Source organism: Aphis gossypii, chromosome 2, assembly GCF_020184175.1.
Source record: "Aphis gossypii isolate Hap1 chromosome 2, ASM2018417v2, whole genome shotgun sequence".
Taxonomy (NCBI): Eukaryota; Metazoa; Arthropoda; class Insecta; order Hemiptera; family Aphididae; genus Aphis; species Aphis gossypii.
Window position 1 is genome coordinate 81,841,337 of NC_065531.1, and position 25,131 is coordinate 81,866,467.

The 25,131-nt window shown below is 24.3% G+C and overlaps 2 protein-coding genes across 5 annotated transcripts in view; one reads left to right on the plus strand and one right to left on the minus strand.

Moving 5' to 3' along the window:
- The window catches only part of LOC114128236 (potassium voltage-gated channel subfamily H member 8), a 159,238-nt gene that overhangs the window by 119,070 nt on the left and 15,037 nt on the right, over positions 1-25,131 (minus strand). For all 4 annotated transcript variants that reach the window (XM_050199228.1, XM_050199227.1, XM_027992711.2 and 1 more), the window contains exon 3: positions 6,944-7,177. In XM_050199228.1, coding sequence (XP_050055185.1) covers positions 6,944-7,177 — 234 coding nt within the window. The remainder of the gene's footprint in view (positions 1-6,943; positions 7,178-25,131) is intronic.
- On the plus strand, positions 19,740-24,026 carry LOC114128239 (uncharacterized). Its single transcript, XM_027992715.2, has 2 exons — positions 19,740-19,906; positions 23,052-24,026. Exons 1-2 carry the CDS (start codon positions 19,886-19,888, stop codon positions 23,547-23,549), a joined length of 519 nt encoding a protein of 172 aa, XP_027848516.1. The 5' UTR covers positions 19,740-19,885; the 3' UTR covers positions 23,550-24,026.

The following is a 25,131-nucleotide window of genomic DNA, read 5'->3' on the forward strand; positions in this document are numbered from 1 at the left end:
AAATATTAATAATTAAATTAATTGTTCGACAAAAAAAAGTAATAAATAATTCGTTTATTAAATATCAATTAAAAAATAAAATTAAAAAAACTACTTTCTTTAACAATATTAAAGAAAAAAATTGTTTCTCGTTAGTTAAAAATCTTATAATACTCCAGCAATGTAACAATGTTCCTCAATAACCTACGTCTAAATTGTTCGTGTTTACATATTACTAATAGTTACTCATTTAGCTAAAATAATTTAGATGTACCTATATTGGCTATATTCACTACAATCCTATACAGCCTGCATAATATAAATCATTAATATATTTAAATGTACTAGATGATTTATATTTTTACAACATAAATGACCAGTCATCATAAAAACTGATATTTATAACTTTCAAAAAAATATAAATAAATAAAAATAAACTGAACAATCAATTCGAAAAATTGCATACACAATCTGTGATCAATATTAACATTGATGTACCAAATAACAATTGAATACTTGAGTTAATAAGAAAAATTCTCAAAAACTAAATTAACATAATCGAACTTGCTTGGAATTCCAATACAATTAAGAACGGAACGAGTTGAACCACCCCACTTCACTATATAAATACGATAATGCACGTAAAGACAACTAAAAGAATTGAAAAGACAGTATTTGAAAAAATCGTTACGTAACCGGAAATGCATGACACGTAATGACTATAATTTTACATTTTTACGAGACAAAATTTTATTTTGAAATAGGCGTGTAGACTATTATTACCCTAAACTAATATGAAAATAAGGTCACTATAATAATGTAGATTCGCGTTTCAGTGGAAAATAATATGAGGAAATTCTCGAGAAATGAAAACGATAAAACACGGAACAATAGAATAACTCTGATTCTTTTTTCCTTATTACTATCCTAGGGAATAATTTTTCCTACATCTTAGATTTAAGTTTTCACCTTAGATATGATGGCCATTTGCTAAGTACTTTTCACTCCATATCTTTTGAGTGCATTACTTTTTATTCGCTTTGAACACTGTACAACCTGATTTAACATAAAAAATTATTTTCATTTTTAAAACATTTTATAGGAATTTACATTTCTTAGATGTGGTATCATTTTAACTTAACAGCTGCACGGATGTTTATATTTTATACTTTATAAAAGCTAAAAATTGTATTAGAGCTAAAAAACTGTATATTAATTAATACTCTAAAAATTTTTCTCAGAAGGTAAATTACGAAATAATATGTAATTTCATAATCTGCACAACGATAAATTTAATTTAGTCCAGGAATCGTGCACCTCCAATTGTTAATAAAAATTAAAATAATTTAACTTAAAATTACCATTGACAAATATATATATATATATCATATATATATATATATTAACATAATATATTATTATATAATATATTATTAACATAATTAGTTTACAAAATAAGCTGGACAATCAATTTAAATAGATACTCATCATCTCGAATAATATAAATTTTGGTTTTAATATATGTTTTTAAATAAATTTAAGTATAGATAAATATATAACACTTTTTTAATTTTTTTTTTCTGTTCAAAAATTAATTTTTATGGTTAATTTTTTTTTATATATATATTCTATTTAATAATTTAAAATAACTTGAACAAATATTTTCAAATATTTTTATTGTTTTAGATTTAATTAGTGTCTACTTTTAAATAATAGTTTATGCAGGCACACTATGTTAAGCAACAACTAATAACAACTTTACTTACTAGCTATATTTATTTGCAATAAACTACATAGTGAACTGTTATAAGCTTGATAAAGTCGTAAAGGTATAATAATATGTAATATATCAGATTAGAATAAACACAATAAAAACATGTTAGATAATGAGTTTTTCCATGTTTATTCAACTATAGATATCATTCTCATCGACCTAAATTATGTCGATTTCTCAGTACCTAAAATTATTTAAAATATTCACGACAAGCTTTCAGAATTAGATATTATGATATGTTTTATCAATATCTAATTGTAAATAATTTAAATTTATTTCTATGATTTAACTTAAGACTTTTTTTTTAATTATTTTATTAATAAAAAAAGATATCATTTTTATATTCACGAATAATTAAAATTGGTGCTATTGGTTCAATAGTTAACTATGATAACTTATCACTACAATAACATCAATAAAATAAAATAATATTATAATAAGTTTTCTATTTTAAACACTACTTCATATTATACAGTGGTATCACATAAAACAAAAAACTTAAAACAAATATACTAATAAAATTATACTCATGAATTTTTTAATATTACGGTTTTACTAAACTAATAAGTAATACGAGACAGTTAACTTTACTAAATCAATTTGAACAAAATTACATCTAAGCCGATAAATGTTTGAATTTTTAATTAATTTTAGAGTACTATTCATTCAAATACACTTTTGTACCTTTAATAAACAACACAATTTTACAGTATTAACTTTGCATGCATAGTTATTTATTTAAGAATCTTTCAGTGAAGTTTTTTCTCTTTATACCCATTAGTGGAAATGTAATATAATTTAAAAATACTTTGTTGTATCAAGGTTTCTCGTTAGATAACAATAATCTAAGTATTAAAAAAAATAACTTACAGACAAAAAGTGTGTTAAAATAAAAACATATTTATACATGAAAAATTAAAAAATTAAATATGAAATATTTATATAAAATATAATGTTTCATTAAATACTATTATGTTAGAAGTAAGCGCAACATTGAAATTAGTGTAATATAATTTATTCATTATTAATTTAAAATGTTTTACTTTAAAACTAGTTTTTTAAAACAAATTATATAAAAAATAAAACAAAATGAATAATGCAAGAAAAACTATAGATTTACCTACTTAAAAATTGTTAAATTGTTAAAGTAATAGTTTATAGTTTTAACATACGAATTTTTAAGTTATGACGACTAGAATCTTCCAACTTCAAAGTAAAATATTTTCAAATACTAACTTTTAGAAATATTAAAATTTTCAGCGATTTCTAAAAAATGTGGAGAGTAATATAATAAACTATATTAGTTTATTTATAGTTATCACTTATTGTTAATTGTAGCTATGTAGATCATAATAAAATTAATATATCCTATAGAAAACGATTTGTATTCTCATTATTATAAATAATAACAAAAATTATATTGCACCGATTTAAGTGAAATTTGACAGTAGTTCTTCATATTAAAATATTTAGGTTATTCTAATAATATTACGACGTGATATTTTGAAACATAATATGTAACACGGCGTAATATATAGGCAATATAGGTACATCACTATATAAAATTATAATATTACTATCATCATCGAATAAAAATAACCTAAACAAGTTGTAGTTAGTTTAATCAAATCAATAATACTCTAAATTGGATTTGAATCGAAAAAATGTCTCAAACATGTGTAATAAACAGATTTTCGACTTGCTAATATTCAGATTTTTAATTGAATATAAGTTATTGAACATCAATCTTTATTTAACTGTAAAATGTATGTAGAATCAAAAGTAGAAGGACTTACAATTTATAAATTCAAAACGTCTAGTCTACCATAAACGCATAAGAATAAGATAATTTAAAAGAAATAGATAATTTCTGCGGGATGACTGAAGTATGTAAAACTTAAAAACTTCTACAGTGGAACGCGATATGTTTTTTTCGTTAAATTATCTATGATTTTCGTTCTTTAATGCACATTCCGGAGTAATACCAACTAAATTTTAGAAAATGATAAAGTAATAAAATATCTTTCGTAGCACCCAAAGCATCTAATGCATCAATGAAAAAGAACCACTTCCTGTTCACTAAACCAAATCATCGTTTGATTATAAGTATATAAAGCAGCTTATGGACTAGAGACTCACTAATATATTGCTTAATATTGCTGTTCATAAAATACAGTATTATCTTACAAGTAAATGAATCTCAATATTCATCATGAAAAGCTTTTGGGATCGAAAATATTTTAGTGAAATATTCAATAATAAAAATATTTCAAACTTATTAACTAAACTATCTTTCAAAAGACTTTATCAATACGACCAAATACTTTCAGATAGAAACATCAGAAATCTATAACACAATAATATATTAATTGTTAATATACCCGTCAATACTCCATAACATAGATACTTCAAAATCCAATAAAGTTATCAGATAACCAACTGTAATTAACAATATTTTTCAATCCTTTAAAGCATCTATCTATATAATTATAGATATATTATAAATATATACATATTTGAGAGTTTATTTCAGATATTAAAAAGAGTTAAGTGTTGATTCGGTCATCAAAGCAGAAAATTGATTTTTACTCATATTCACTTAGTATTAGACCATTATATAATCTTAAATATTATTTTCACTCGAATACCTTTGGCTATAGGTATAAAAATGAAACTCTTATTTAACAAGTGAACGAGAAAATACGTCCTATGTTAACCCTGGATCAGTTTTATAAACAGAAAGAAAAAGAGGTAAATAATATAACTCATCTCTGAACCTTAAATATAGAATTTATACTATATAGTTGTATTTTTCAAATAATCACTATAAAGTGATCTTATGTACTGTATTTTTTTATCATAAAATAATTTAACTTGCAAAATAAAATCTAAATCGTTCAACTAATTATACAAAATACAAATATGCAAATGAATCAAATTACAGGTCACTCCAGACAAAAAGTGATTACAAGCTTATGAGAACAAGCACATTGTCAATAATGAATTGAGCATCATTGAATCAATGAGTTAAAAACTGAAATTTAGTTAAAACGTTGAGTTAAAATTAATTCATTAGCTATTTTTGCAATAAACTTTTAACGTAATATATTACTTTTTTAAATGTATTTTCTTTTTTAAACTATCGTGAAATCATTTCCGTAATTATTTTTATTAAATATTTTTGTTTTAAAAACTTCAAATTTGACTGACATTAGTCCTTTTTTATTAAACAACAATAATAATTTTAATAATTTTATTAGATTGTTGACAATATTTTACCATAACTACTAATTTCATGAGCCATAAAATTTTTTTATGTAAGTAACACCAATTTTTTTACTTTAATTTAATAATGAAATTATTAATATGCCGAGTTATTCATTTAATGGCGGTTTGTTTAGACATTTATTGATATTTAGTATAATATAGAAGTATCGAAATAATCGTTTTAATATTTTTTTTTTTTTTTAAATTACTAGACATAAAATAATTAATATTATTGAGGATAATGTATAAATTACTAAAGTTAAATAACTATTATAATTAGAAAAAAATGTATACATTTTAAATCTTGGCCTATCAAATCATTACTTAATATCAAAAAATAGCAGGTTTTGAATTTTCCAATATTTCAATAAAAAAACTATAAATAATATAGGTTCATCGATTGCTATTGTTAAATGCTCGCAAAAGATTTCTTGTAAAATTAGGTAGAAAATCTTAAATGGTATTAATTTTAATATTATGTTTACCAGTAAATAAGTAAAAAATAACTTAACATATTTTTCATTAATCTTTATTGTATGTTTAGAATGAATACTACAGTCCAAATCGATGGTGTTCTTCAATAAAGAGTATTGCCTATTTCCAATTAATATGCCAACGTTAGAATGAGGATTCGAAATCTCGCAATCAATTTAATTTAATTTAATATAAAATAAATAATACAATAAACTTTGTATACATATATTAAATGACTCGGGTAATTAGATACGGTTAAATGGTTCTAGGTCTATGAAATTTACGGTAAATTGTTTATTATTTTTAATTATTAAATAAAATATTAATTTAATAATTAATAATTGTGAGTACTATACAATAATAACAAATAATAACAATGTTTATACTATAAAATTGATACAATTGAACGTATTTCAACTTATAATCTTATAACAGCTATGGACAATAAAGATTTATGATTTCACCATATAACCAGCACTTAAGCTGCTCAAGCTTCACGTATTTGCTTATAAGAACTTTGCTATTTTTCACTTTTGTCACATGAAATCGAACGCATTCGATTTGTTATAACGTTAACATAAAAAACATTTATACACATCATTTATTCAACTATAACATAATATCACTTTATGTATACGTCATTGGGCATTGCTTGTTTATTTCAGATCTGTTCAAATGCGTACAAATTTACGAACTACAAGGCTAAAATATCCACACGTTATTATACGTTTGAGTTGTAAAAATATTTATTTATCTTGATTTGTATGATTATTATTATTTATTTATTGTGACATATTACACAAAACCATTAACAGCATTAAATTATTAGTTTGACTTCTTATAGATTAAATAAATATTATATGAAAGGAATTTAGAAAAAAAAAAACAAAAAATTCCAAAACACAGCTTTTTAAATGGTGCCATAGCTTAAACAATTTGGTTAAGAAGGTATATAACGTGTTAACTTAAAGTTAATTTAAAACAGAAATAATATAATTAAATTGAATGTTAATAAAATTGTAAAAAATATTTACTTAAAGAATAATATACGGTATCACGAAAACGTCACAGACATCCTACAAATAAATTCAAACCAAATGTATAATAATTATGCATTAGAAATATATTGTGTATATTATAAAGTCATGTCTCATTATATTATATATAACTAAGAGCCTCTTTGTCACTTCGCTTACTAACCCCCTGGGGTCTAAAACCACTATCAACAACCTCTGAACTTTCTGTGTGGACTACGGTTCACGTATTATATTAGTATAAATACTTATAAACGCTATAGGTACGTATTTATTTGCCACGTCATTGAATTAACCTTATTAAATTTAAAAATAAGTATAATATTCACTTATAACTTAAAATTTAAAGTATGTAAGTGATTTATAACAATCTTAATTTCATAAAAATAAATAAAAATAAAATTCCTTAACTCACCATTTTTTTTGTAGAAAATCAATTCCAGTTTTAGTTCAGCTTTGCATTCCAATGCCTTTTCAATCTGTGCAACGTGGTCGTCACTAGTATCCGGACCAAAAAGAAACTTACAGGCGCAACCCTTCTGCATAATTTGCGCCCGGGCAAACCCAGTGAGTTCGCAGAATCCGTCTGAACAGTACACTATCGGATACAGTGATGGCACTTGAGCATTTCCAAGCACGAAATTACTATCTGTAAGTCAACAAAACAAATCATACATGATAATAAAATATAATATCATAATATAATTATTATATACAATTGATATAATTATTGATAATAGTATAATATCACACCAGTGTAATTATTTATATAAAATTTAAATTCAACTTTCCATTAAATTACATGATATTAAAAAATATACTTATACCTATAAACCTATAATATTTTATTATGAATAAAAATATATGACTGTATATTTAAAGTGAGTTACTATTTTCCAAAGCATGCTTACTTTCCTTCTTTTTCCTTTAGTATAGGTTGGGTACATAAAGTTTAATGAATCGGATACTACTAGTTAAAATCTTTATTAAGATAACTCAAAATTTTCAAAATTATGATTCGCTAAATAATTTAAAGTAAACAAGGATGGTTTTCATTTAGAAATAATCTCTAAATATAAAAGGCAGTAAGCGTTCTTGGTTAATTACTTTATACACAATTAGTATTTAGTTTAAAAAAATATGGACTGATATAGCTACTTAGTTAATATTTTAAAAAATAATTCTGATAACAAAAAAGAAACTTGATAAAGTTTTATAAACAAATCAGTTGTACGGAATTAAAAAAAAAGTACATGAACAAATTTTAGTTTAGTTATTTTTATTTATCCGTGTTACGTCATTAAACCATATACAAATTCACAAATCTGGTGTAAACTACAATATTATGTAACCTTATAATATAATATAACATGACACAATAAAAAACAAAACATATCAATTCATATTATGTGATTATTATATTTATAATTAATACAAAATAATTATTTGAACAATGAACATCGATTACATATTATTTCAAAATGTATAATAAAGTTATTTTGGAAATATAAGCTACATGTTTATTATCAATATTTGAATTTTTATAAGCTACCTGTGTTAACAGTTTCATAATCTGTCATAAAATACTTATTCGATCATAATATCGAAAACTAAACAAGTAGATTTCGAATTCTATGTAGAGCAATGAATTTACCGAAATAACTGGAATATAATTCACAACACTACTATATAACTTGGAAGTTTAATCAAATTAGTATTATTATTCTAGACAAAACGTGATAATTATTTTAGTTTAACAATAAATTACATATTATGTATTTGTTTATCAATTTTAATAATAATGTTACATACAACTACTTAAATATATATTTCTAATTATTTACTAATTTCAACGCTATACAATTCTTTATTCATTCAAATAATCCAACTCTAACAGTCACTCCAAAAAATACAAATTTTGTTATACTTTACATTAATTATATATATAATACATTAAATATTATTTATAGAACTTATGATTTGAAAGAAACCCTTTCATTTCAAGTTGAGCTCTTAATTATAAAGGCCGTATAATAACAAATCTCGTATACCTAAATTTAAGAAATGATTGTTAAACTTAAACCACGAATTTAAAATTATTATACATACTTCGTCATATTATTATATTTTACGAACAAATTACAATGGATTGTTAAATAATATACTTCCCTCAAATTGTTTTAGTAATTACAATTTTTTTATTTTTTTAAAAAATGAAAAATGAAAGAAGGAAGATGATCGAGTCATACTATCATAAGATAAATTTACTAATAATAGGTTATCCATTGCAATTTCTACATATAAATAGCAATTTTTGAACAAATTATTACTCTAATAATTATGTAAACAATTATATAATAACGTGTAATCAACAAATTATAAATCAAAAACTTTAATGTTTTATCAATAACAATTATTTGACTCAGAATCAAATATTGACATCAGTAATTTGTAAATTGTATCTAATTCTCTCAAGATGCTACCAAAATATCTACCTTGACTAAAAAGAAAAAAATAATGTAGACATCCGTTTCTACTGGATAAAATATAAAAATGTGATGTATTCATGTTTTAGAATGATAATAAAGAGATGAATAATTTAAGAGTGGATCGTGTTGTTTTAAAAATATCTGATAAATAAAACTGAACATGTTTATAAACCATAAATTATAATTCTACAGTGCTTCTTGAATTTGAGATAAGTTTGAGAATATTCTAAATCATTCAGACTAGTAACTTTCTAATCTATGTAGTATGGCAATTTTATACAAAATATTGTACCGTTTTTATTTTGAAGACCATGTAAACGATGAAAAATGTATGGTATATAATTGATATAAATTAAAAAAAAAAGTTAATTATAATTTCGGTATTTATGTTTTATACAATGTTATAGTTATGATATTAGTATGCATGCTAAAATATATTTGGTGGCGTTTATACGAAAACTTTTCGCCAAATAACCGTAAACAATTTTTTTTTGGAAATCATAATTATTATTATTTCCAAAAAAAAAAAACTAAAAACAAAAATCATTCTCTACTAATCGTGTAGGTATACTATTTTTCCGAGTCAAAGAGTACGACATTTACTGATGATGCAAAAACTCGTAAATTTAGTGAAAAAAGTGTGAAAAATCACACACTGAGTAGATGAAAAAAACCATAAGGTTTTTTTCCCTTACGTCGTTGACCTCTTAACGAGACCCAGTCTACTGTATGTATTTCCCCTCTGTTTTCGTAAGGGGGAGGTATTGAGGAAGAAAATATCCGGTATCGATGTTCTAAGGGAAATGAGAACTTCATAGCTGCTTGATGATATTCATCAATCATTCGTTATAACGCATGTCGAAATCAACTTCGACAGTATGTATAATATGTCACGATTACAGGGTGTCTAGAACCTAATCTTCAGATAAATAACTTTACATTTTATTATTTTTAATTTAATTGAGCAATTATATTACAAAATATTAATTTCATTATTTAAATAAAAATAAGTTAATAGTATAATTCGTATACAGAAGTACCGAATTTATATCATTTTTTATAGATAAATAGAAAAATAATCTGTCTAACATGGAATCATTTATTTAAAGTAAACTATAGTAAAATACAAAATTATCAACATTATTAATCAAACAAATACCTAATATCAATAATTCACTAAAGATATGTGGAATTAGGATATTATATACTATATAGTATTTAATTTAATTTATATGGATTGAGTTATTTTATTCTTAAATTTTAATATGAAAAATATTTAACATTTATAAATTTAATGAATAATTTAAGTACGATTGCTAATAAAACGATTTTTAAATAAAATACAATATTATATTTATTTTTTTCAGAGATTTCAAGGAATTTTAATCAAAATTAATTACAATATTATTATATACATATTCAAGCAAAATATTTGTATATAAAAACGTTGTTACAATTAAACTATTTCCTTTTGATTGAATATAATTTATAGTTAAAATAATTTAGAATGGTAAAGTTGTACAATACTGTAAGTCTCTAAAATGTATTATGAAAAATCCTTTTTGGCACGAGCCATGTCGGATAACTAATTAGATTAATGTTATAAAAAAAAAAAGAATTAGGTTTATGTCATTTATCAGCCTTCAAAAAAACAAAAGTAATCCGTGGGAAAACGCTCATTGTGTACATTTTGTATTTTTTTTTCATATATTATATATATATATAACTCCCAACACATTTTTGGTATTTAAAGTTTTATCAAGATCTGTTTCTAGTTATTAATGTATTCGATCAATTAAAAAAATATTCATTTTTAATTAAATTCTAATTAGTAATTACCGACATTTCGATTATCGAAAGGATAATTCATTAAAAAAAGGACATCATTATAATAAAAAATTATTTCAATTAACTATTAATGCATTTTGCTTCCAGAAATATTATACGGCTAGAAATTTAAATCTATTTTTACAGTATTTTTTATAAACTTAACCTTCACCAGATAGATGTGATAATTTAAATGTTTATGCAAAACAATTAATTATTGAAAAACTACAAAAATAAAATCATAATTACCTCCTTTTACTATAACATCATTGACAATCACGATCATAAAATTAATAGACAATAAAGTTAGCAGCTAAAAGAAGTAAGCTTTTTACATAAATCTGATTGTTTTTATAATAATTTATATAATTTTATATAAATGATGCTTTATGAAAATTAAATTATCGAACAAAGCTTATTAAAGAAAATGGCCAGAGGAGAGTAGATTCATTTCACGGTGAATCGGGCACGTAGTAAGAGAAGTTGTCACTCCTGGGATGTTTATTATTATTATTATTTATTAGTTATCCCAGAAGAGAAATAACTCGACTGTGAAAGCGAAGAGACAAAATACGAAAATTAACGTGTGAATTCGAATGTGTTGAACTTGACTAAATTGCGAACGTTGTGAACGAAATATTGTTTAGGTAGTATAAACAAGCTGTAGTTTTAAATATATTTCTGAAGTAATTTATTTTATTAAACTTACATACTGTATTTTGCTCATTGTTTTAAAATTTTAATTAATTAATCATATTATTTATGTACGTTAATTTTACTTATTTATAACTTATATTTTCAAATTTATATTTGCAATAAGTACAATAAAGTAATAAAAATAACCGTTTTTTTTTTTTTTACCAAATAATATAATACAAATAAATTTGAAGAAATTATATTTTAAACTTTTTTAAAACTTTATGAAAACTTAACTTGTCAATACTTATAACAAAAAAAAAGCTAAAGATTTTTTAATTTAAACTATATTTTATTTTCGATTATATTTATTCCAAATATTAAATTATTTTTTTACGAGTACCTCAATCAGAATTCTATACGAAAACCAAAATTAATTTTTAAAACTAAAATATGATTCATCAATAAAAACCAAAGAAAAAATAATTCAATGTAAACAATTTGATGTTTATTGATAATTGTGTATCTTTCTTCTATAAAAGTATATAACATAACAAACAAACAATGATTGTTAATCAACTGAAAAAAGTATGTGCAAACCAAGAAACTAATAATATTTTTCATAAGACTATATGATTACATAGGATAATTAAAATAAATCAAAACACATTGTTGAAAAAATTATTTCTATACTTTAGGCCTTTTACTTTCCTTAAAAAAAAATTATCTTGATAAAGAACTAAGAAGACTTATAAAAATGATTTAGAAATAAAAATCGTTAAAAAAGGAACAGTAAACTCCTGACCATTGCATTTGTAAATGAATAAAGGAAACGTTAACGAACAGCCATACATCATAGAAACGGTTTTTTTTTATAAAGAATCGTGTGCTATTTTCTTATTTTCATAATGAAATACTTTTCAAAGACTTATTTTGCTTGTATTATCATTTGAACCATACACACGATTGCGTGCAGATATACTTGTATGTAACATTCGTGTTTGAACATAATATTTGGATTGTAATTTATATATTGTACCCCGTGAAAATAAACCTATTGTAATTAAAAAAAAAACATAACGCCACACACAATACAATACATTAATCTTTATAAATAACATTTTAAATCTTTTTAAAAGACTTAAATGACGTCTAAAGGTCATCACCGCGCCCATGCTAAAGAAAATAATGTATACTCGTCACAAGAGTCTCACTTCAATGTATATCTAAAAACGTCTAATTTGTTACCAGTATGTATGATATAAATATAATACGTGGTGTCATTTTATTTTAATACGAATCTCGAACACATTTTGCGTAAATCGTAGACTTTTAACAAGAATCGCTAAAATGCAAAATGAATCCACGGGATATTGACGACAAATATTTCACCAACAACAAATTACTAAATTGGCAAACGTTGGCTCCGAATTGTGAAGTGTGTAATATATTTCCATAATGGGTTCTCGTTAAATAGACAAATCTGGCATTGCGCCCTTAACACCCCTCTTTAAATTAAAACATAATATATTTTATAGGAAAACTTATATATATACATTAGTTATAGGATAGAATTCCAACGATGCCAGTTCCAATGACTGTACCAGCAACTCAATTGATTTGACTTCATTAGAATTATAGTAACAATACATTTAATTTAACTTAAATGTCCACAAAATTCAAAATCTTAAGTCATTTCAATTTATTTCTGAAGACAATCGTTGATTAGTGCTTTACAAAAAGAACAAATTAAAATATGTTTGATGCTCCTTTATAAATTGACATAGATTTTTAGTAATTCCTATTGTTTAAAATTATTAGTGATACATATAATTGGTTTTGTCACATCACACCCTTATAATCTATGAATTACTATTTTATAAATAATTAAGAAACGTGTAGATTAATTATCGCATAGTAATTAAATTATTATTTTTTATATTTTCAGAATATTCATTATAAATAATTAGGTATTGAAATAAAATGTTATCACTTATCACTTCGTATATTATATTGTATAGCGTCGAAATATTTTCAATATAAACTAATAATGTTAATTAAGCATCAATTATTTCATTATCATTAATCAAAAAGAGACGGATGTTTCCAGAATTTTGTATTGACGACAATGATTCAGATTTTCTTTACTGAACGTTTAAGACACAAACTAATGTTACTATACGTACGCACGATTAATCATAAACTTCATTCAAAATGTTCATTAGATACGAGTAAAAGGATAAAGATAAGTCTAGCGCATGATACCGATGAGGTGCTGAAGATTTAGTAACGTAAACATATACCGAGCGCATTAATAACAGCTTAAATAACGACCGTGTCTGTCCCTTGTGCAAAAATTATTATTTTCTTTTTGTTAATTATCTATACGCCCATTAAATTGTAAAATAATAATTGAAAAAGCGTTCGAGAAATCTGGTTTCCTGTTTGTAATCTGCATTGGGTTATACCGATAATCAACATACAATTTATGCATAAAGACAAACTTTGATAATAATTACATTTGAATCCAATAAAAACGTTTTTCATGAAAATTATTGAATACATATTATAATATACATTCATTATTGTTTAAATTACTTACAACATTTAAACACACACTGAGTAAATTCTATAATACGGGAAATGGTATTTCGATTCAGAGAAGTCTTTTAAAAATAATTGATCCTTTTTCTCCTTGATATTTTGGCATAATAATAAATCTAAGACCATAGTCATCTCGGTCAACCATAGGTATCATTTGTACAGGTAAAAATATACGTACTGAATTTATTACACCTGTAGCGTTTTGAAATGAGGTATAATATGAAAGGCTAGAACATTAAGAACGAGCACTGACAAACAGAGTAGACACATAGAAAGGAGGTAGAGAAATGTTGCGTGCTAAACCAAGAATATTAAGATAGATGATAGCATCTTATGGATTTAGGGTACCTAGTGGATGAGGACAGGGAATGTATTTTAAATATGAAGTGAATAACGACTAAACGACTTGATTTATTGTATAAAGAGATTTCACAAATTGCATTCTAAATATTTCTTATTATCTTTCGTCAAAAAAAAAATAAAAAACTAACTACGATTATACGTTAAATATATTAGAAGTCATATACAAAAATACATAACATTTTGTAAACAATTTTAAAAAGAGGAATTAATTAATTGTACAATAGATAGGAATAGTAAAACAAATCTATTCATTTGTTGATCTAAAAATATTGGTAATGTTCCCAATCATTTTACTCATGGTCATGAAAAAAAAAAATCAGTTTTATTTTAGTAATTTTTTTTTTTTAAGTAAAAATTATTTATTATTGTGGAATTTCAATAAGGAAAATTTGAAGTAAAATAAAAAAAAAAAAAAGTAAATAAAGTATTTTCAAGACACAAACACTTGTAAAGAAATTAAAAGAAGAGGAGAAACACAAATACGTATACCAGTGTTGTACGTCTATACGTGCAGCTACTTCTAAAATAATACAAGACACCGACAGCGTTCGCATAACTTATGAGAATCGAAATTGAGTTTTTCATGTTTTCAATTTCCGTTCGATTGATAAAAAGTCAATGTATAATAATTTTACTTGAGTACCTATCTAAATGATTTATTACAAAAATAGACAATAAGCAGCTAAAATAAATTCCCTACATACATAATGTACATTGTACACATATTGTACAATTAATCTAATTAAAAAAAAAAAAAACTTTTTATTATTTTTAACTTAAATTTTAAGATGACATTATTTCGTATTTCACAAAGTTATGTTATTTTTAATTAAGTGGAACAAAATCAAATTAAATTAATTATTTGAATATTTAATGAAACAATAGAAATATTTAATTTTATTATATTTAAATTTTATATTAATAGCTTTTCTTAAAATAAAAAACAGATGGGGACATAGAATAAAAAGTATTTTAAATACTATAATTATAACTCAAATTTCTATTTGACAAAATGCTTAGAACAATTTACACATTTTAAACAAATAATGATTTTTATAGGTCTTTAAAAATGTATATCAATAGCATAAAAATAATAGTAAATGTTGTAGTGTATAATAATTGTATCATCGAGAAAATATATTTTTCTTCGTCCATCAAAAATATTATACGGAGGATAGATATTCATTTTAAGTTTCTCAAGCACAATAATTTTGGTAACGAGATTCAGAAACGGTTCTATGTATAAGTAAACAGAGAAGGTTAGAAAAGGTAGAAGGATTGACAAAGTTGCCCATTATGTATAAGAATATCGACCTAATGGTACACAAAGGTTGACAGGATATAAGGGCATATGTATACAAAAACGACGTCTCTCAGTTATATATATTTCAAATAATCTTCGTTTCAATAAAGTAAAAAAAAATATATATATATATACAAAGAAAATGTACTGTTAACCGTTGTATAGTTATGCAAAGAAAGATGTATACCGTAAGTTGGACTAAAAGTTTTAATATCTGTGATGGAAGCCACTGTTCTTTAATCTACTCAGTATATTAAGCGTCGGTGGAAATAAAGTGTATAGAACACACAATGGTGTGCGTTTAAAAATTGTTTATTTTTGTTGTACCTACTATTCATTTAGACAATATTACCGTTGTCGCATTTACTATTTACATCATTAACCATAATATGATAAGATTCAATAGTGAATATAAATGACAATATTAAATTGAACGTAATTTTTTATAAATATTATAGTAGGTATCTCTAATATCTCGAGTATTTCCTTAAAAATAAAAATATCGATTTATATTATTTAATAAAATAGTTTTGGCAGTATAATATACATTACCTAAGTGTTATCCTATAATTGATTTGCTACATAGGCTAAATATATTTATAAATAATAACTATTCGTTAATGGTTTATAAACAGAAATACCAAATACTGTTATGTTCATCAAAATTACTAATAACTAATAAGTAATAAATATCACAGACAAACTTGAATATAAAATCGAAATTGTTAACTTCAGTTGTATTGAGCTACCCAATATTAATTAAATACAACGTACCTCGTTTATGAAAAGAAACATTTTTGTTTGAAATAACTGATTCAAAAAATATTCAAAGAAACTACCAATATAGTTTAAGCGATTGGACGAGATTTAATCTAAATACAAATATTTAATTTTTGTTCATCTAACACAAATTCTTAACTTAATATAGACATCTTAAAGTGACAGAATAAGAATTTACGGTTTTAAATTTCTAATAACTATTGTTTCTCGAAATAATGACTTTTGAAATAGTTCTATAAGTAGGTAAACATGAGCAAAGTCATTAGTTATCTAAAGGCTGTTTGAAGTTCTGTAGCTGTAATTTACCAATTTACCGAAAGTGTCAAAGTTCTTATATAATTCAAAAATGTTATTAACAACTATAATAGGACAAAAATTAAACAGTTGAATATAACTAAACATATTAATAAGTAGTTAAACGACTACCTAAAGTTAGTTGCTATATTGCAGAATTTGAAATTTTCCATTTAATTGTGAACCATTACGTTGCAATACAATATAATAGATGTAAAATTCTAATTAATTTAATTTAAAGAATTCAAAATTAATACAAATACCAAATCATATAATATTATAAATCATAATGTATCTAATATATATTATATATACATCTATATTATTAATTAATACATTTTGTAATGTGATAATTCACTAATCATTTTGAATGTTTTGATTGTTCTAACAACTATAAAACAGATAACAGAAATACGATATTATGCTGAATCAATGATTCATTAGTTGATCACCCTGTATAACACTATTCAAAATCATAATTAGTTTTCATGTTTTTCAATTGTAAATTAATATAGGTATACAAATTATATACAGATTGTACTATTTGTATTTAGTTTATCAGTTATCCGTGTTAATCTAAATAATTGAGATATCATCTAGCAAAAACATGTATTCTTATAACAAAACAACATGTTATTTATTTATACAACTGTTTAAAAGTTATAACTATTAATAGTTATAAAATTATAAATACACGTGAATAAGTAAAATAAAATATCGATTCATCCAATAAGTCAGTCTAATTTTATACTAACCTAAAATACTATACATGAATTACACAAAAAAAAAAAACGTTTATTTATATTATATCTACAATATTAAAATATTATATATTATTCATCTATGATATTTACTTAATTGTAAGTAATTCAAGTTTTAAGGGTTATAATTATTAATTTTTAAATAATAATAAAACCATCAATTCATTGTATTTTTTTATCATTTACAAATAAGTTTTTTTTATTTTTAGGAAACCTAGTTAAAAAAATTAAACATTATAATCATTTGAAATACTAATGAATTTATACAATTTTATATCTAAAGAAAATTCTCAATCATTTTGATATAGCTATGATTTAAAAGAAAGAAATCACACAGTTTAAATAATACATTTCTATGATAAAAAAAAACATATAGGTATATAAATAATTTTATAACGAAGAATATAGCGTAAAAATGTTTAAAAAATGTATATAAATATGTCTATCGTTTTAACATATAACTATGTATTATTGTACTCGTTTATTATTATCGAAAGAATTAAACTAGAAAAAACATTTTCTAAGCATGCGTGAAAGCAAATTATGATATTAGTCACGCGACAAAACTTTATCAAACCCAATTCGAAGTTATGTACAATAATATTTATCAACTGAGCCTACTCATAATCGCCAATATTTGGATTAATAATTTGTAGACAATAAATTGAATTTTTATATTGTTAATGTCTTACAATTGATTTGTTCTTGACTATATATGACTGTATATAGTTATAACTTATAAGACCAGACTGATTTAAAATATTTTTTTTAGTAATTGGTGGCGTATCATAGAACTAAAAAACTAATATTATTAAATAATTTAAAAATAAAATAAACAATTCAGTAATGGCATGAGAATTGTTAAATAAAGGTTTATCTTTTTCGAGTTCTTATCGTTCATATCAGGTCAAAGTTGAACGTTAGGTACCTACTCATTAATTTCCATTACATACATATCATTGGATTTGCACAATGATTTTTTTTTTTCTGAAACGCAATTATTCGGAATCCTTACCGCCTATATTTGTCATCGGCACAACAAACAAAAATACATCTCTATCTACTGCAAGCCTAATTCTTCTCGTTATACCATCACGAAACGAAATAACAATAATACAGATCCATTATCCGTTGTAAAATGTGTTTGATATTAATTATACGTTAATTAATAAAACTGATCTATATAATATTGTAGTAAACACTGTACTTTGTCGGCAATCGATACGATAAAACCAACAGATACTTTTTTCCTCATCAGGTACCTATCAGTATAACAAAAATTAAATAAGAATAAATGAGACTCGAAAAAGCATTCGGCCGGTGCCGTACCTTGTACCTATAATACAACAATAACGTATAATGTATAAAATGTTATTCCGCGACCTACGCCATGGTAGAACAATATTATTTATCACTGGTTATTAATACCTGCCTATCTGCAGCAGAGGTACGCAAAATCCCGGATTAGTGACGACCGACATTAAATCTCGGTAGGCATGTTTAAAGGGTTCCAAGCGATTCCATTCTAATTTGTCGAGATCACTTATTTCCCGTCCAATTTATGCGGTCTCCACGGCCATACATTGACGCCACTATGGTCGACGTTCTGGGTTAAGTGGCAAAAAGGGACACTATTAAAAACCGATGAAAATATAATTTAAGCAAACACGTAGGTGGCGTGGGTACTTCGGCCAGTCGCAAATTTATTTGAAATTTCCTCGCTGTGTTAATTAATTATGTGTTTGATATCTCGCTCTCGATACGTATGAACACTTTTCGACAAAGAAAAACATTCGCGGCCATAGTTTAAAAATAAAACTTTTGTTTTGCACAACAAAAAATTTCCTCAACAAGCCTTTAAAACTGAGAAAAAAAAATTGTGAGCTTGAACTCACCGTAGCCCTCCAGCCACATTGTGCGCGCAAATACACGTGCATAACAGAACATATTATTGTTATCTAAAATGTTATATTCGTAAAACTATGATTCAACTATTTCGTTATTAAACCATAAAATACGACGTTGTGTCTGTGAATCTATGTGTGTGTGTGTGAGCGCTCGAGTGTGTGTGGGAAATTTGTGTGCGTAACAATAAACGGTGATATGCAGTATATTGATAGGCGATAGAGTGGTGGATGGGATTGGCCCAAAGTGCAGGACAAGAGGGCAGAGCATGCGGTAGTTGGTGGTTATAAAAAAGACGACGTTCTTCGCCGGTTAATAACAGTTTGCAAACGGCCGTACAGTTAATTAAGACCAGCGGTTCAGTAGTCTTTAATTTCGCACACAACAATAATAATATGATGTTCAACAAATTTGCCGTAAGTGTTCTATTTCATTTATGTTCTTTCGTGTCTTAGAAAAATACTTTCAAAAACTGAATTTAAAATGTTTATTCAAATAATAAAAGTAATATGGTTTAAAAAAAATAATATTCTATAATTTTCATTATTTGTTGTACGATGTTGTACAGTACTGATGAATTACCGTCATTATTTTCAATCAAAAATGTTATAATAATTCGATAAAGTTAAATCGTTTACTTTGGTACTATTTAATTTAAAAAATACATTAGTGCAAAATATACTTGTAATAATTCATAAATATATTATGCTACTATAGCTAATAAAGTTCGACAAATGATTGATATTAAAAATGTTTTAATTATAAAATATAAAACATACATAATAACTGAAATTCATAAAACCAATTTTTAAATTTAAATTTCTATAAAAACAAAATGTTTATTATACATAGTATATACATATAGTTTAAATCATAAATTACTAAATATTAAGCTAAAACACTAGCTTTTTAAACATTAAGATAATTATAGTGATCATCTGCATTAACAAAATAAATAAAGCTGATTGATTAACTTCATACAAACATAATTATTTATACCAAATAAATGAAGTCATAAAGTATTATTTAAAAAACAAACCAAAATATTTATTTTAATACTTACTATATTGATAGTTAATTTGAAATAAATAAAATTCTGAATAATTTATTTGTTTGTTATTCAAATAAATTATGCTAAAAAATATATTTATATCATATATTTTCGACAATTAATTTAAATATTTTATTACCAACTGAATAATTAAAATTAAAATGTAAAGCAAAAATAAACACTTTCTGTTTGTTGAACATTTGTAGCTATTAGATAACAATTTTATTTTTATTATTAAACAAACTTTTTTACACTATATTTATAAATTTTTCACTTATGTTACAGCAATAAATAAATAGGGATATCAAAAGATAAGTTAGAGACGAGCGTGATTTACTATTATGGGAGACTTTCTCTATCATTTGTATCAAACTTCTTAGGGAAAACTTTGTATATGAATCGTATACTTTGTATTATAAAATAAAATATTTTTTTAAATATATATTTAGAACGACTTGTTATGGAATATAACTCTACAACAAGTGGTAAACAAGTTTAATTTTAATAAAACAAATTATAAAATGAATAGATTTTCTTGCAACTTTCTTTTGAATTCTGTTTATAATAAATATTGAGTTCAATTTGTAGGATAAATTGATTGCAGATATTTGCTGACCAAAAAATACCTAAGATATGAATATATTTTATAGTATTTCTTTTGATACATTATGTTGCTTATATTTTTCTATATTTGAGGTCACTTATAAGAGTACACTTAATTTAATTAATATCACATTTATATCTTCTATTGTTAATATTAATTAATAAATGTACAAAATTAATACAAAACTTTTAATAACATTTTGTATCTTGACAATCAATGAATATAATAAATATTTAACGAAAAAATATATTTTTAGATACTCCTAAAGAAAGATTAATCAATTTTATTATAAAAATGAGATAGGTTTAACCGTTATATATCGATGTTATTGCAAAAAAAAAGATTAAAACGTTTAAACGAGATAATTTTCATGATCTATATTCGTTATTAATCAAGAAATTATACGTGAAAATACATTTTATAATAATTATTAATAATTTTGCAATAATATGCGCGAAACTTTACTCGATTATATTATTTCTTACAGCGCTTGAAAAAAGTATTTAGTATTTAAAAATCACGATGATAAGATAACAGAGATCACAAAGTATAAATTATTAATAAACTTTAACTACACAAAAATAAATAACAACTAATAACAAACGTACTCACTAATTATAATAAATGGAAATTGATTTTTTTAAATACTTATTTGTACCTACAATCTACATATATATTTTAGAAAGCCTAGTATTCAATTTTTAACGCTTCCGGTATACTAGTCTAAATTAAATTCATAAAATGAACAACAAAAAAATATTTAACTTTTGCTAATATAATAAATAAATTATTTATTATAATAATAGTTACAGTTAATAATTGTTGAAACGAGCTATTTACAATATCAACAACGAACAGAATCAAAACTAACTACTAAGAAAAGTCATAGTAAATATTCCAATATACTCGTGTGATTATTTTACACCCTAGAGAAATTAAAATAAACAATTAATGTGGGGCTTCACTTCAGTGAACTAACAAATTGTAACCGAATAAAATGAACGATAGGCGGACTTTCACAAATTGCTTTACTAGTCTTCATTTTTAATTGACTAAACACTATAAATTCATAAGCAAAAATTCTCATTAGTTAGATAATCATATAGTTCTCATAGTTGAATTACCTTTATATTATAGTTTATACATACCATTCAGGTATTCAATTACTTTAATGTATGTTTAAAATTAAAACGTAATATCGGTTGGAATAATGCTATTTATTTTACGAATATTATAAAAAAGAATTCCCACATATATTAAAATCAAATCGGTTTAGCCTTGAAATTTAAATAAAAAATACCAAATTTATCATTCGTAAAAATATTATTAGTATTGTAATTTATAATTCAGTTTTAAAACGTTCTTAAATACAGTGAAACCTTGATAGTCTAAACGATTAGTAATTTTTCTGACCGTCATATTGTAATCGTAATAATTGGGTTTTTACGGAAAAATGTGAATTGCACGATATTAAAAATAATATTACACGATGTCGCTTCGACCTTCAATATTGTTCATTAATATATTATATTATGTATGTACATATTATAGTGTGCATTTTAAGTCTAATCAATGGTGAATTTAAAGGAGTGGTGGATAGATATACACTGCCTACCTCCTCTCTTTCACACACACACATACTTAGAAGTTGATCCATGGCGTATTTATTGTCGATTATAATATCTATAGTAATAACATTGCCGCTTCACCATATTAAATAACATAACCTAGATAAATATATAAATTTAAGGAATCAATTAAATCTTGTACTTATAGTGTAACGAGGATATAGTTTTTAACCCTCCATCCCTTTTTTCGATTTTTATAACATGCGACATTGCGCCTAATTATTTATGACATGTCGTGCATATTATGTGTATGTTAACGAATTTCCGGTTTTACACAGGTATTCGCCTTATTGGCCGTCACTCTACTGGCCGTTTCGGCCATCGGACATCCGACCACGGAACCCGCGACCGGGGAAGGCGATAGGGTCGAGGAAACCGGAACGACCGTTAAACACGGTATCCAGAGTTGGCTAAAGAAAGTCCAATCGAAAATCGTCAAATCCCACGACAATTGCACTCACGGTGGAGGCGTCATTCACTGGGTGAAGAACAAATTGGGATTGGCGAAAACCACCACTACCACCGAGACACCAACAACCACCACAGAAACCGATTATTCGGGTTACCAACCGATAACCTCGTCGGTGGGTGCACCACAAGGAGAAACGGAAGAAGGATACGGTGGCGACGACATCACGATACTCGACGATACCGCGGTAATGAATCCCGATGACGTTAGCGGCAACGAATCTACCGGTGTAGATACAACATCGTCGTTGACAGAAAATTCCAGCTACCCAGAGGATCCTTCCATTGACGTACGTCAGCGTTTTTAAACGGACCATCTGAACGATTACTATGGTAGTTGTTTTATCTTCTATGAACTTCGCTTAATAATATTCAGATTTGTGATTGTTTTTGTATACTTTTACATTTTTGTACGAACAAAAAGTTCCACTATATTGTATAAGGTATTTTTTGTTTTTTGTTTTGACAATTATTATTATTATTATTGACGAATGTTACGAACTATAACCATGTCGCTCAAGCAATTCGCTTTGTTTGAGGATATATGTCGATATAATTTTGTGCGCATAAGCTAATTTAATATACTTCGATAAGTATACGTATATGTATAAACATTAAAATATTATTATTAAACTATTGTAATCATAATTATTAATATTACATATTATTATTATTGTTTTTATTTTATATTATTACTAATATTTTATTATTATTATTATTATTATTATTACTATTATTATTAAAACAATGTATGATGTAATTTAATAAATGACTTACGAACTAAATTTATTACGTAGTTTGTAGACCAATACAGATAATATGATCCTTAACCTTGCGAATCATTATGATATTATATATACTTATAGTATATAAGTAATAATATAGTACACCATTAATAATCTTAATTAATAAAATTTTTGATATATTTTAATCAAACTATGGAATAAAAATAAACCATATGCCTTTTTACATTCAAAGTTCAAGGGTATTGATTTTATTTCAGCCATCACGATTAAAATGTGAGAGTTAATTCGAGTTAATTAATTGTCAAACTTCTCGAATCTCATTTATACAACAAATATTTATAATGCTTTTATTATAATACAGGTATAGAAAATATTAAATGCGATATATTTAAATGTAATAAGCGAAAAATAAATGAAAAAATTGTCATTTCATTGACTTATCAATCGCATAATATGAACATTATGTACAACATTTATAATTTAATTAAGGTGTTTAAGAATTTATGTTATACCTAATGTTTTTCATTGTAACAAAACTACATTAAATAATGTAGAAATAATTATTTAACTATTGAAAACTAAAACGTATAGATCAAACTTTATTAAAAAACAGACAATAGAAAAACAAATTAAAAAACCTAATCACAGTAATTGTTAATTAATATATTATAATCAACTAATTATTGTTTGTTTGAAGCCGATGATAAAAACTAAGTAGTAGTATAATTTATATTTTATATTAAGTTAAAAGTTATTCGAACCAATATACTTATGATGTTACTGCTTAAACATTATTAATGAAATTAATTGTGCATATATGATATAATATTAACATAAAAATACACTGTAGGTACTTATGTATTTAATGATAATAACCAGTGTTAGAAAGTACTTAGTAAAAGTATTCAAATACTTTTTTAAGTACTTAAGTTCTTTCTCAAAGTATCTATATTTAAAACCAAATACTTATATTTAAACACTATTTATTTTAATTTATATATTTTTTATTTACAACTCAATCACGTAAAATAAATATTTTGAAATTAATGAGTGATTTGTGTCAGCAAATATAATCCATATAAAAATTGTCAACAGTATCATAATAGTAATAATAATAATATAGTAGTATAATAGTATAATTTGA

Bases quoted from the DNA above. Each gene is read 5' to 3' on its own strand.
- LOC114128239 (XM_027992715.2), top strand. From the start codon at position 19,886: ATGATGTTCAACAAATTTGCC. The intron at 19,907-23,051 runs GTAAGTGTTCTA...GGTTTTACACAG, and splicing joins TGATGTTCAACAAATTTGCC to GTATTCGCCTTATTGGCCGT.